At 43.6% G+C, this 14,565-nt stretch overlaps 1 protein-coding gene across 6 annotated transcripts in view; it reads right to left on the reverse strand.

The window, feature by feature from the left end:
* The window catches only part of rbfox3a (RNA binding fox-1 homolog 3a), a 744,884-nt gene that overhangs the window by 21,511 nt on the left and 708,808 nt on the right, over positions 1–14,565 (reverse strand). For 5 of the 6 annotated variants that reach the window (XM_014212871.2, XM_014212853.2, XM_014212840.2 and 2 more), the window contains 4 exons: positions 14,135–14,227; positions 11,828–11,888; positions 9,975–10,028; positions 363–495 (listed from right to left, as the gene is read on the reverse strand). In XM_014212871.2, coding sequence (XP_014068346.1) covers positions 363–495; positions 9,975–10,028; positions 11,828–11,888; positions 14,135–14,227 — 341 coding nt within the window. The remainder of the gene's footprint in view (positions 1–362; positions 496–9,974; positions 10,029–11,827; positions 11,889–14,134; positions 14,228–14,565) is intronic. The other variant, XM_014212878.2, reaches the window with a different exon arrangement.

Below are 14,565 nucleotides of genomic sequence, written 5' to 3' on the forward strand. Positions count from 1 at the left end.
CTACTTTTCAGCCATATGAGCCCTATATAGGGAGTAGGCTGCCATTTGGGATGTAAGCCCATGGTCCAGTCCCCTAGCCCTATTGGAGAGTCTGCGCAAGCAAGCACGCGCAAGCGCGCGCACACACACACACACACACACACACACACACATATAATCATCAGGCGGGGAACTAATGCCCCTCCAGTGGACTGTGCAGGTCATAGTAGTCCCATTCACAGAATGACACATAAAAAAAGAGATAGACAAATTTGGGCATTCTGGAATCAAAGAGCAATTTTCCACTCTATTAGAAGACGGCTTTTTGTTTTCCACGCCCTGTTCACCTGTCACTGAGTGTGTGTGCATTTGTGTGTACTCACGCTCCATAGGCAGGGATGGGTGGGGGTGGGGGCGCGGCACGGAATGTGTTGTAGACGGCCCGCCCCCTTCCTCTGAAATGAGCTCCGCGATAGGCTACCGTCGCTCCTGTACTAGGGTAGGGAAAACCTGCCACTACAGAAAGAGAGGGAAGGAAGGATGGATTGATTATAATGACTGTATTTATATTTTATATTACTTTCATGTCTGTTAAAATAGACCTTGATGTGTTTGTATGTGTGTGGTGTGACTGTAGCAGTGTTTGAGACTGTAGGGTGGTGGAGGCAAGACACAATGTGTTGGCACAGGCAGAAAGAGAGTGGGAAAGAGATGGCGAAAGGGATATACTGAATAAAAACAGTGGGTTAGGTGATACACTTTACACAAGGTACTGCCACAAAAAGAGAAGGAAATAGAAATGGATAGACTGGAGGTGGAGTACGGGAGCTGTAGGTAAGGCACAGAACTGTCAACGACAGACAGAGAAAGAGAGATGGAGAACTAGGAACAGACCCACCGGAGGGAAAAAAAGAGTAGAAAAATAATACACTCTGTCCTGGAACACCTAGGGAGACAGAGAGACAGAGAGAGAGAGAGAGAGAGAGAGAGAGAGAGAGAGAGAGAGAGAGAGGTGGGAGAGAGAGCAAGAGAGAGACTAGGAGCGAGAGAGCGAGGGAGACAGAGAGAGACAGAGCGAGAGAGAGGGATACACAGGGAGAGAGAGAGAGAGAGAGAGGGAGAGAGAGAGAGAGAGAGAGAGAGGAATCCCAGTGTTTTGGCAGTGGGGACATGGAGCAGATGCGGTGTATTGTTTGGAACAGCAGACACACACACACACACACACCAAGGGAGGGGACAGCCCAGGGTCGGCAGGGGTGGCAGAGTCTTCTGAGAGGAGTGAGGATTGGATGGGTTGCCAGTACACACACACACACACACACACACACACACACACACACACACACACACACACACACACACACACACACACACACACACACACACACACACACAGTCATCAGTTAGGACGGGAGTCCCAGCGTTTGCCAAGCTGAAGGTCTTTCTTTAACCTTCAATCAACGCAGGAGCACGGCCTTCACACACAGGGCCAGCCCATATTTGCTTGCACACCCAAGCACACCCAAGCACACACACACACCCAAGCACACACACACACACACACACACACACACACACACACACACACACACACACACACACACACACACACACACACACACACACACACACACACACACACACACACACACACACACACACACAGGGCCAGTTCATAATGACCCACAGTGGCCTGAATACAGATCAGCGGACCCTCCTCTCCTCTCTCGCCTTAGCCTCACAGTTTGTGTGTGTGAGTTTGTTTGCCTTGAGCAGAGACAGAATACAAACTACTACAAGTTAGATTTAAAAACTATTGCAGCATATTCAAGGAGTAACCCAAGGAGGGCTTGAACCAGTGATCCTACATACAATATATTAGATTCCTAAGCCTACAACGCCAAGAGACGCAACAATCTGGAGCTGTTCACTGCTTCTAGAGGAGAAGGAATAGGACAACTAGAAAACGACATTTCCTAAAGAAAAGTGTATGTGCTCATCTTGAAATATTTCTGGTTGTGAAATAAGTGGCAGTGGTGATAAAAAGCTTTGTGGTTGTGGCGTTGTTGTCAAGACGCTGTTGATCCAAGGAGACTCTTATAATGGTGAGGATGAGAACCACAGTAGATCATTAATCCTTATTCCCTTGTTGATATACAGTAGAACACCTTGGCTGACATTTTAATTCCTCCTTCTAACTCTTCATATGACAGCGTTAATACGCAGAAAGTACATATCGATGATATATCACAGGAAAAAGAACAATTTCTCCCAAATCCACCTCCATATCTGATATCATACACATATTTTACCATACTTTTTTCTCTGCATGAACAGTATGTATTATTTGTGTGTTTATACATTATGTGTGTGACTGCATACATTATCTCTGTGTGTATGTGTGTGTGTGTGTGTGTATGTGTGTGTGTGTGTTCCTTATATGTGTGTATGTATACATTATTTATGTGTGTGTGTGTGCATGTATGTGTGTGTGTATGTGATGTGTGGCATGACGTATATGAATGCAATCTGGTGATGAGCTATGGGTCTTGCATGCTACAGCAGCCCCATAATAACCCATGAATCATACAGACTCTAGTGCTGACAGCCTGCTAGGCCTATAAACCGCCATCAACCACACCATGGTTTACACAGGCATAAACAGTCTCCTTACTTCATCTGGTCATGTAGTTGACGTCATAAGGAGAGATTAAAATAAGACTAACATATGCTCAGGGATAGCAGGGTCAGGCTAGTTAAAACACATACAGAGTTACATACAGAATATGATTGGCTTAAGTGTGTGTGTGTGTGTGTGTGTGTGTGTGTGTGTGTGTGTGTGTGTGTGTGTGTGTGTGTGTGTGTGTGTGTGTGTTATGGATGTGTGTGAGCATCAAGGTTATCAAAGTTTTGTGTTTTTATATTTGTTTTTATTTCTATTCGTTTTTTAAGATTTTTATTAGAAATTCAGTTTAGTTTCAGTTAGTTTTCAGATCTGATTTGCTAGTTTTTATTTTGTTTATGTTTTATAAAACCATTTCGTTTTATTATTATTATTTGGTTGTAGTTTTAGTGTTAGGGACAGAAAGTAAGGTATGTGTGGGAGACCAGGAGACATCTACAGTTGAAGTCGGAAGTTTACATACACTTAGATTGGAGTCATTAAAACTTGATTTTCAACCACTCCACACATTTCTTGTAAACAAACTATAGTTTTGGCAAGTCGGTTAGGACATCTACTTTGTGCATGACACAAGTAATTTTTCCAACAATTGTTTACAGACAGATTATTTCACTTGTAATTCACTGTATCACAATTTCAGTGGGTCAGAAGTTTACATACACTAAGTTGACTGTGCCTTTAAACAGCTTGGAAAATTCCAGAAAATGATGTCATGGCTTTAGAAGCTTCTGATAGGCTAATTGACATAATTTGATTCAATTGGAGGCGTACCTGTGGATGTATTTCAAGGCCTACCTTCAAACTCAGTGCCTCTTTGCTTGGCATCATGGGAAAATCAGAAGAAATCAGCCAAGACCTCAGAATAAAAATTGTAGACCTCCCACAAGTCTGGTTCTTCCTTGGGAGCAATTTACAAACGCCTGAAGGTACCACGTTCATCTGTACAAACAATAGTATGCAAGTATAAACACCATGGGACCACGCAGCCGTCATACAGCTCAGGAAGGAGACGCGTTCTGTCTCCTAGAGATGAACGTACTTTGGTGCGGAAACGTGCAAAACAATCCCAGAACAACAGCAAAGGACCTTGTGAAGATGCTGGAGGAAACTGGTACAAAAGCATCTATATCCACAGTAAAACGAGTCCTATATTGACATAACCTGAAAGGCTGCTCAGCAAGGAAGAAGCCACTGCTCCAAAACTGCCATAAAAAAGCCAGACTACGGTTTGCAACTGCACATGGGGACAAAGATCATACTTTTTGGAGAAATGTCCTCTGGTCTGATGAAACAAAAATAGAACTGTTTGGCCATAATGACCATCATTATGTTTGGAGGAAAAAGGGGGGGCTTGCAAGCCGAAGAACACCATCCCAACCGTGAAACACAGGGGTGGCAGAATCATGTTGTGGGTGTGCTTTGCTGCATGAGGGACTGTATATGGCATCATGAAGAAAGAAAATTATGTGGATATATTGAAGCAACATCAAGACAGTCAGGAAGTTAAAGCTTGGTCGCAAATGGGTCTTCCAAATTGAGAATGACCCCAAGCATACTTCCAAAGTTGTGGCAAAAATGGATTAAGAACAACAAAGTCAAGGTATTGGAGTGGCCATCAAAGTCCTGACCTCAATCCTATAGAAAATTTGTGGGCAGAACTAAAAAAGTGTGTGCGAGCAAGGAGGCCAACAAGTCTGACTCAGTTACACCAGCTCTGTCAGGCGGAATGGGCCAAAATTCACCCAACTTATTGTGGGAAGCTTGTGGAAGGCTACCCAAAACGTTTGACCCAAGTTAAACAATTTAAAGGCAATGCTACCAAATACTAATTGAGTGTATGTAAACTTCTGACCCACTGGGAATGTAATGAAAGAAAAAGCTGAAATAAATAATTCTCTCTACTATTATTCTGACATTTCACATTCTTAAAATAGCGGTGACTGACCTAAGACAACGCATTTTGTACTAGGATTAAATGTCAGGAATTGTGAAAAACTGAGTTTAAATGTATTTGGCTCAGGTGTATGTAAACTTCCACTGTATGTGCTGTAAAGTTTGTGTTTTTTGGGATGTCACTTCTTGCCACTGTGCATAAATTAATGAGCCAGGTCAAAGGTTAGATTATGTTGGGTTTAAAGGTAGTGTCACGGCTGTTCGAAGGAGCGGACCAAGATGCAGTGTTTTCGTAGTTCCACATATTTATTAAAAGTGAAACTGAATGCAATACACTAATAACTTGAAAATAACAAACCGTGACGCAGAGAGGACAACACACTACTCAAAAGACAATAACCCACAAACCACAATGAGGAAAAACCCCTACTTAAATATGATCTCTAATCAGAGGCAAATGAGGATCAGCTGCCTCCAATTAGAGATCAACCCCAAACAATCCCAACACAGAAATCGAAAACTAGAATTTAAACATAGAACTAGAAAACATAGATCAGCCCAAAAACACCCCCTGTCACGCCCTGCCCTACACTACTATAGAAAATTACATCTTACTAGGGTCAGGACGTGACAGGTAGATTCAGTGAGATGACGAAGATGCACCCAGCTGTTTTGGGCCCGTAGATACCCACGTTGTAGCAGCGTGAAGTGCATCCGTGCCCATGCGCAGATACTCTGTGTGACTGTGTGAGAGTAAAATCCTGCATCACGCTCACCTCAATTGGGTGCGTCCCTCTGCTTAGACGCCTGCAAGATCTTACAACACCTGGATCGGTATTTTACGTATCAGCTAACACATCAGGGCCGCGTTTCCCTCCTCAGACGTTGCATGCATCAACCAATGGTTGCGTGGCACGTCATCGACTGTGCGGTTGGGCACCAGACTGTTATACCATATGATGTGGTTAGCTAATACATACAACAGTATCTAGATCTGGCATGTGTCAGCAACGTCTGAGCAGAGGAACACGAGCGATATCTGAGGTGCTGCAACGTCCTATCGCTTAGTCTACCTTGAAATTCAAGTCAATCTCTATGTGACCCGCCAGATTGAGAAGCTTGAAAACCCCAATTAGAAAAAAGCCTGATTGAAAAACCCATTCAATTTTTGCCCAAAATTTTGAGAAAAAAAATCTAAAAACTAAAACTGAACATAATTCATGACATTTTATTTTTGTTCGTTTTGGAGTCAAAGATAATAGTTTCAGTATGGTTTCAGCTTTTCAAACGGGTTTGTTGATTATTTTATTTACAGTTTACTAAATGGTTTATTCATGATTCGTTTTTGGTTTAGTCTTCATTAACTGTAATAACCTCGGTGTGCATATGTATTATTGATAATCGTTAGGGCTTGTGGATGAGTGTGTATTATTGATCAGCGTTAGGACTTGTGGATGAGTGTGTATTATCGATCAGCGTTAGGACTTGTGGATGAGTGTGTATTATTGATCAGCGTTAGGACTTGTGGATGAGTGTGTATTATTGATCAGCGTTAGGGCTTGTGGATGAGTGTGTATTATTGATCAGCGTTAGGACTTGTGGATGAGTGTGTATTATTGATCAGCGTTAGGACTTGTGGATGAGTGTGTATTATTGATCAGCGTTAGGACTTGTGGATGAGTGTGTATTATTGATCAGCGTTAGGGCTTGTGGATGAGTGTGTATTATTGATCAGCGTTAGGACTTGTGGATGAGTGTGTATTATCGATCAGCGTTAGGACTTGTGGATGAGTGTGTATTATTGATCAGCGTTAGGACTTGTGTATTATTGATCAGCGTTAGGGCTTGTGGATGAGTGTGTATTATTGATCAGCGTTAGGGCTTGTGGATGAGTGTGTGAATAATCAACATTTTGTGAGTTGTAGGTATGTGAGGTTTTCTGTGTTTATGTGTTTATGAACATGCAACACTTTACTCCAACTCAGTTTGTATTTTTTATTTATTATGGATCCCCATTTGTTCCTGCCCATGCAGCAGATACTCTTCCTGGGATCCGTAAAAATATGTCATACAATTTAAAAACCAAAGTTGACTAAACACACATTAACTCCAGTCTCAATCTTCAGACTTTGATTACGTCCCAACTGGCACTCTGTTCCCTTATGGCCCTGGTCAAAAGAAGTGCGTTATAAAGGGAATTGGGTGCTTTTGGGATTTAAAGTACGTTTCTAGCCACGAATCTCATAGTGTTTAACAATCACTGTTTTTAAAACATTTTAACTGTTGATGACGTCATCAGGTAGAACGTCTTAACTTTATATGTTCTCCTACAAAACGTAGAAAAGCACAGTTTTCACATATGTAGACTAGTATTATGCTGGAGATAATGCACCAGGTTGAAATTGGTGGAATTTCCCTTTAATAAACATGGCCCTGGCTTTCTGCATTACACCACAATTTACCAGCAGACTGCTTCCTCATCTGTCTGAGTCGTACTGGAAGACTGCTCCTATACACCAGTCTAGTCTGTCTACCCTATGGTCTGTGTGTGTGTGTGTGTGCGTGCGTGCGTGTGTAGAGCTTGTGCTTGGGGACAGTGACAGAGCGTTAGCGTCTGATTATGCTTAATTAAGCCTTAAATCTATCCTTAGACAATTAAAAGAGCCTTCTACACACATTACTACAGCAATCCCACACACGCGCACACAATTTGCTCACACTGACATACATATACACACTCACATAAACTCACACTCACACCCTCTTGTTTTTTTACATAAAAAATACATTAAATTGATTCAGCAATAAAAGGCGGGTCAGCAAATGACAGCGACCTCGTCCACTTTGGACCAATCAAATCATGGCAGAGTGAAGCACTCCGAAGTCAAACTAATGTCAACCTTCCAACTTGCACATTTTTCAGCATATGTTGAAAAGCCCCTTGTTATTTCCCTGCCTGCGCTTTGCATTTTAATCTTATTTGTTGTGTTTTGGTGAGCTCCCTGCTAAACTATATGCATATACTCAGACACACATATACACACACACACAGTGTGCAAACACACACACAGTTGCACACACACACACCATCTCTGCATACACTCAGCCTAGGACACAGTCAATCAATCACTATTACATTTCTCTCATTGTCCTTCATGCCCCGCAGTCTAGTCTACTCCACTCAGTCAGTCACACACACACACACACACACACACACACACACACACACACACACACACACACACACACACACACACACACACACACACACACACACACACACACACACACACACACACACACACACACACACACACACAATGATTAAATAATGAAGTGCCTCCCTATTCAACCCTACTCCATAAGTTAAGAACGAAGTGTCCATTCTCGCCTCATATCCATGTGTGTGAATGCATGCATCTACGCTTGTTTGTGCCTGTGTGAGTGTGTGTGCGAGTGTGTACGTGTCTGTGTGTAGTGGATTCATAGTAGATTTGAGTGGCCGGCCGCTCTCTCTCTCTCTCTCTCTCCCCTTCCTCTCTCTCTCCTCTCTCCCCTCTCTCTCTCATCTCTCTCCCTTCTCCCTCACCCCCCCTCTCCCCCCTCTCTCTTGCTCTACTCTCTCCTCCCTCTCCTCTCATCCGTCATTCTTTCTGAATGGGATTTGAACACAATAAACCTGTAGCCGACTGCAGGAATGGAGACGGAGTGTTCTGTCACACACACACGATTTATGGGCCCCAATTCCGCTGATCCACGCTCGGAACGCCACACTGATAAAGAGTGATTAATGGCCGTTACATCCCGCTCTATTCCCGCCTAAAGTAGATTAAATGCAGCTATAATTATTCCAGAAGAAATCCAGACCCAACACTTCCGCTACAGGATTTTTTCATTTTTCATATTTAGAGAGGAGAGGAAAGGAAAGGAGGGAGTAAGACGACCAGTGGAGGGAAGGAGGGATGGGAAGTGAGGGAGGTACTGTAGGTTGTTTTGTAAGTAAAGCTGGGATATATTTTCCTGTGATATTCTCCCTGTATCTTCAGGTAGGAATGATGGACGCACGCACACACATAAACGCACTCCTCCACCATGGATGCCACATGGGACTTGCAGAGGCATATGGTATCGTTTAGGCTTGGCAAACTTTACTGGCATGTTTAAGATGACTCGAGACATTAACATGCTATCAATCAGACAGCCAGCCGGTCGCCCCAGCCACACACACAGAGAAGGTGGCCTACTCTGTGTGTGTGTGTGTGAGTGTGTGTGCGTACCTACGTACACACGTTCACGTGCATACATCTAAGGGTTAGGGTTGAGAATCAGTGGGGTTGGGGTTGCTCTGAGTTAAAGGGTGGGGTTTGACTGAGAGGTAGGTTGGAGGTGGGGGAGGAGAGGAGAGGGGAGGAGAGCGGAGGAGAGGAGAGGAGAGGAGAGGGGATGGGAGCAGAGGACGGGAGGAGAGGGGAGGAAAGGAAAGCGGAGGGAGGGAGGGAGGGGAGGGAAGGAGAGCAGAGGACGGGAGGAGAGGGGAGGAAAGGAGAGCGGAGGGAGGGGAGGAGAGGAGAGGGGAGGAGAGCGGAGGAGAACGGAGGAGAAGGAAGGAAAGGGGAGGAGAGCGGAGGAGAGGGGAGAAGAGCGGAGGAGAGGAGAGGGGAGGAGAGCGGAAGAGAGGAGAGGAGAGGAAAGGAGAGGAGAGGAGAGGAGAGGAGAGGAGAGGAGAGGAGAGGAGAGGAGAGGAGAGGAGAGGAGAGGAAAGAGAGAAGAAATAAAAGAGATAGATGGCTTCTCTGTGTCAGGGCTGTTATTTAGAGCTTGGCAGTAAAGCTGTCTTGGAATGAACAGATTTCAGTCTAATGAGCAGAAAGGAGCGCAGTTAAAGACACCAGGCAGTCTCAGCACTTCCTCTAAATGAAAGCAGACTCTCTGCCAAACCACACACACACACACACACACACACACACACACACACACACACACACACACACACACACACACACACATTTATACATATACTCATGAACTCATTAATGCATGAATGCACAAAACCCCACACATACCTGTATGATCACATGATCAATTCAACAGCAATAGAATGAGAGAGAGAGAAAAAAAGAAAATGAAAGAGAAAAAGAGACGGAGAGAAAAAGAGAGAAGAAAGAAAGATAGAAAGAAAGAAAGAGAGCTAACTAGAGAGAGAGAGAGAGAGAGAGAGAGAGAGAGAGAGAGAAGAGATCTGCAGATTTTGGGCTCTAGTATGGAGCCTGTAAAGTCTGTAGGCCTATCGTGTAGTCTTTGTGTGAGTCTGATATTATGTATAGTCTGTTCGCCAGATAGTCTTTACGGCCAAGTATAGTTGTACTCTGATAGTAATGTGTTGTATTGTAGTGTAGTGTTTGCATCAGTGGAGTTTTACCTGCATACAATTCAGGACCATAGACAGCTCCCACCATGGGATTCAGCTTCCAGCCTATAGAAAACACACAGGGAGCAGTAGACTAACGTTAGCTTAGCATCCTATTCACTTAGACTAACGTTAGCTTAGCATCCCATTCACTTAGACTAACGTTAGCTTAGCATCCCATTCACTTAGAATAACGTTAGCTTGGCATCCCATTCACTTAGACTGACGTTAGCTTAGCATCCCATTCACTTAGACTGACGTTAGCTTAGCATCCCAAAACATAATTTTTTTATTTAGCAGACACTCTCCTTCTGTGTAGCATGGTGCTCTCCTTCTGTGTAGCATGGTGCTCTCTTTCTGTGTAGCATGGTGCTCTCCTTCTGTGTAGCATGGTGCGGTGGTGGGAGGAGTGAGGGATAATAAAAGACAAGAGGAGAGACAGAGGAGAAGAGAAGTGTGGTGGTGTGGTCCAGTGACAGTGACGGATGGCGAGCCGTTCAGGCCTCATTCTCTCTGTCTGCACCACTCTAACCCTCCTACAATGGAGGGATGTAGGAGTGGGTGGAGGATGAGAGGAGTGCTGACATGTCTGGCTGATTCATTCCTGGCCTCGTCTCTCTCCTCCATCTCTAACTTCCTCTCTCTCTCTCTCTCGATTTCTCTCTCTCTCTCAGGCTGATCACAAAAAATAGACTGCTATTTCAGACGTTTGTAAAGGTCCTGAGAACGTCGATATATGCCTTCTTCGGCGCTGACAAAAAAAAAGGAAAAAAAAGAAATTGCCCACCACTGGGCACGAAATCATGATGCACAAAGTCAGAATGCACTGCTTAGACCACTACACCACCACAGTTCCCAATGTGCTAGCAAGTCGTGAGAATACTTGATACTATCTAATGGTAATAGTGCCTCGTTTTGTAGTATTTTGTTTTAAGCCGTCCCCAAACCATAACCCTAACCTTAACCACTCCAAATGAATATCTAAACTTAACCCTTTTAGTTGTGCCTGTTTTAACTCTGTAACCACGCGGAATTAACCCTGTAACCATGCGGAATTAATGCGTCAAAAATACGTTCATCCATAATACGTCGAATTTCAAAGGGAATCTATGAGATCTTGTTGCTCTCTCTCCCATCAACATGAATGAGTGTCAGAGAGAGAGAGAGCGAGACAAACCTTTAAAACCCTTTCAGAATGAGCCCTGGCTTTTTATTTGCTCCATCCACTCATCCACTCACTCCTCCTAACCAAATTCACTTTTCTCCCCCTCCCAACACTCTATCTCCTCCTTCTCTCCTTATGGTTGAACCAATTCCCCTTTCCCTCTTTGTTCTTATTATATTAGGAGATTTTAAGAGATGGTCCCTGTATCATCTCCTAGCTGAGAGGCAAGTCATGCTTAAGGCCAGATGGAATCAGCAGAGGCAAAGTTTCCAAAAACCCTCCAGAAATGATTTCAAATGAAGAACGTCTTGCGGAATTCAAATAAAAATCAAATCACCAAACCAACCAAATAGCCTTCTTTAAAAAATGATTATAATAATGAACAACCTGAGTTGCTGCAGTCATGGCCCTGATCATGGTTTAGTCATCATAGGGTTAGAGTCTGGGTCACTGAATACGTAGTACATCATCAGTTTAGTAAATATAGTAAATATAGCCTCTGATCTGTCTAATCTGTCTGTATAAAGCACCAATGTCTGTCTGTCTGTGGCATTGAGATGGAAGGAGGAAAGGACGGAGGAGGTGGAGAAAGAAGAAGTGGGTAGGAGGAAGTAGGGAGGAGGTAAAGGAAGAGGAGGGAAGGATGAAGGGGATGTGTGAGAAGGAGAGGAAGAAAGAGGAGGATAAGGGAAGAGCTTACCGTTTGTGTAAGGGTTTGACACCTTTTTGTTTGTCATTACTCTTGCTGTTGCGTTGTTGACCTGTGTTCAGCGATAGAGATTAGACAGTTAGAGACACACACACACACACAGCAAATTTGAGATCAGAATTTTAACTCCCACAGTGTTAAACGTAACACTGTCTTAGAAATTATATGTGAAACACCGAAATAGTGTTAAAACTAACACTTTTCAAGGTGTTCACAAACTAGCATCACTAGAGTGTTAGTCCCTAACACCATGGGTGTTGCAAATTCTGACTTCAATTAACACTTTATTAGAGTTGATGCTGGTACACTTTCTCAGTGTTTGAGAAAAGAACATGTAGTGTTAGAGTATTTTTTTAGCGTTTTAGGTTGTATAACCATATTTCCCAGCATGCCTTTCAAGTGAATGTGAGCGATACACAACCATGACTGTATTTGTTAGTGATAGAGAAATGGTTGTTATATTCAAAAACCTACAATTTAGAAGACTTCAACAAGTGATTGTCTAAGTGAATGTTTTTAAGCATTTTCTGACTGTAAATGAGGGTCAGTGTACTGGCTCATGGGTAACAGTAGACCTGCAAGTCACAGTTTGTTTGTGAAATGAACTGAGTTGAGTAACAACACCAAGCAGTGTTGATTCCGCTGTGATTAAAATAACACTTCATTTATTCACCACATGTGGAGTCAATTTATATCCCACTGGTGTTAACCCCACTCGAATCATCACTCAGATATGACACTGACACTTTTTAACATAAAGGAAAATTCCACCCAATATCTTTTGGTATTTGTTTCATTAGTCCATTGTTGGACATAGCCCCCAAAATGCATCATATGGGGATGGTTTCTGTATTTTGAAAGTTACATATCTTGAAAACTTGATTTCTGACAAGCAAAACATTTTGGGACTATATCAACAAAGGTCTAATGAAACAAAACACAGACACAGACACAGACACAGACACACACACACACACACACACACACACACACACACACACACACACACACACACACACACACACACACACACACACACACACACACACACACACACACACACACACACACACACACACACACACACACACACACACACACACACACCAACTGCACATCAGAGCATCATTCTTGCAGGCTCATAATATAGTTACAAGCCTACCTAGCAAACCATGCAGCAAGACATGGTTAGAATAATATATCACCAGCATCATATGAACCAAAAACCTAAGTTAAAATCCTCTTAGATGTCTGAGCTTTAGTCTTCTTCTAAAGGAACCAGTATCCATTTTCTGCAAACATCTCTATCAATCACTTAGGGGCCTCTCATTCTAAACAGAAATGTTAAAGTTAGAGAAAAAAACTCTCTCTCTGAGGTTGCTGAGGGAAAAACAGCTCACCCTCTCGCCCTGTCCCTGGCAGCATCGAGTTGAGTTTAGCATGTTTTCCTAGCTTGCCTTGTTAGCGTTTCCCTTGGCTGCTAATTAGTGCTAATGGCTTTCATTTCCAATGGGCCAGCAGAGGTCATTTACCTTGAGGCTACGCTAGGCTATGCTAACGCTACCGTAGCCCGTGTCTGATGTGATGTATGGGCCCAGGTATTGTTTATACATTACATAGATTATCTTAATGGGGGCGGAAGGACGACGGACGTGAAAAAACACCCTGAGAGAGGGGGAGAGAAAGAGAGAGATATATAGAGACTAGGTAAGTAAGTGAGAGAGAGGGAGAGCAAAAGAGCGAGTGAGAGAGCGAGTGATAGAGAGAGAAATAACGTCTATATTTTTTGCCCTGGGGTGTGTAATATAAGCGGGGGTGTTTTGGATAAACAAGTGGGATTTAAAGCAACGTTGGCAGCACTTTGATACCCAGCGATTGAGTTAATTTAAACATGAGCCGGAGATGGAGAGAGAGCACGTGTACGTGTATTGAGAACAGCAAGAGCGAGGACTTCAAACTGGCGCATACATCAACCTCAAGTTTGTGGGGATCTGAGTGTTCTGCTCTGCTCCTTCAGTATCAAACACATTCTGATCTAATACACATGCCCCTGGTAAACACACACACACACACACATGCATGCAGAAGAGACATGTAAAGACGCACACACGTGCGCACACACACGCACACTTACGGCTCAGAGTTCAGCATTCAGCATGCAGCGATCAAGGTGCAGCAGGCAGAGGGAGAGAAGGATGGTGGAGGAGGAGAGAAGAGGGGGTGGTAGGCAAGCACCGTCAGGCAGAGGGAGAGAGAGAAGGGGGGGGGGAAGGGGTGAGTAGAGGGAAAAGAAGGCACCTCTATTTTGCGTCCCTCTACGATTGTACCATTTAGTTTCTCCCGCGCACGGTCCGCATCTGCACTCGTTTCAAATGTTACAAACCCAAAACCCTGAGATCACCAGGAACGGAGAGAAGAAGGAGAGAGTGGGGAGATAGAGAGAGCGGAAGAAGAGGGAAATAAGCAGGATGATATAAGAGAGAGAAAAGGAAGAAGAAATAACACATGGTACAAGGTAAGTATCAGGAAGAGAAAGGGAGGTATTCAGCAGAAGAGAGATATGTGAGCAGGTTAGTGAAACTTGAGAAACACACGGTCAGAGTTGTGCTGAAGAGGAGAAGCATGAAAAATAACTAACACAGCATTCAGAAACACAACATGATACACTCCAGCTCCCAACACTCCAACTGTATGTGTGTATGTGTGTATCTGGGCGTACACACGTTTGT

Source organism: Salmo salar, chromosome ssa01, assembly GCF_905237065.1.
Source record: "Salmo salar chromosome ssa01, Ssal_v3.1, whole genome shotgun sequence".
NCBI classification, from domain to species: Eukaryota; Metazoa; Chordata; class Actinopteri; order Salmoniformes; family Salmonidae; genus Salmo; species Salmo salar.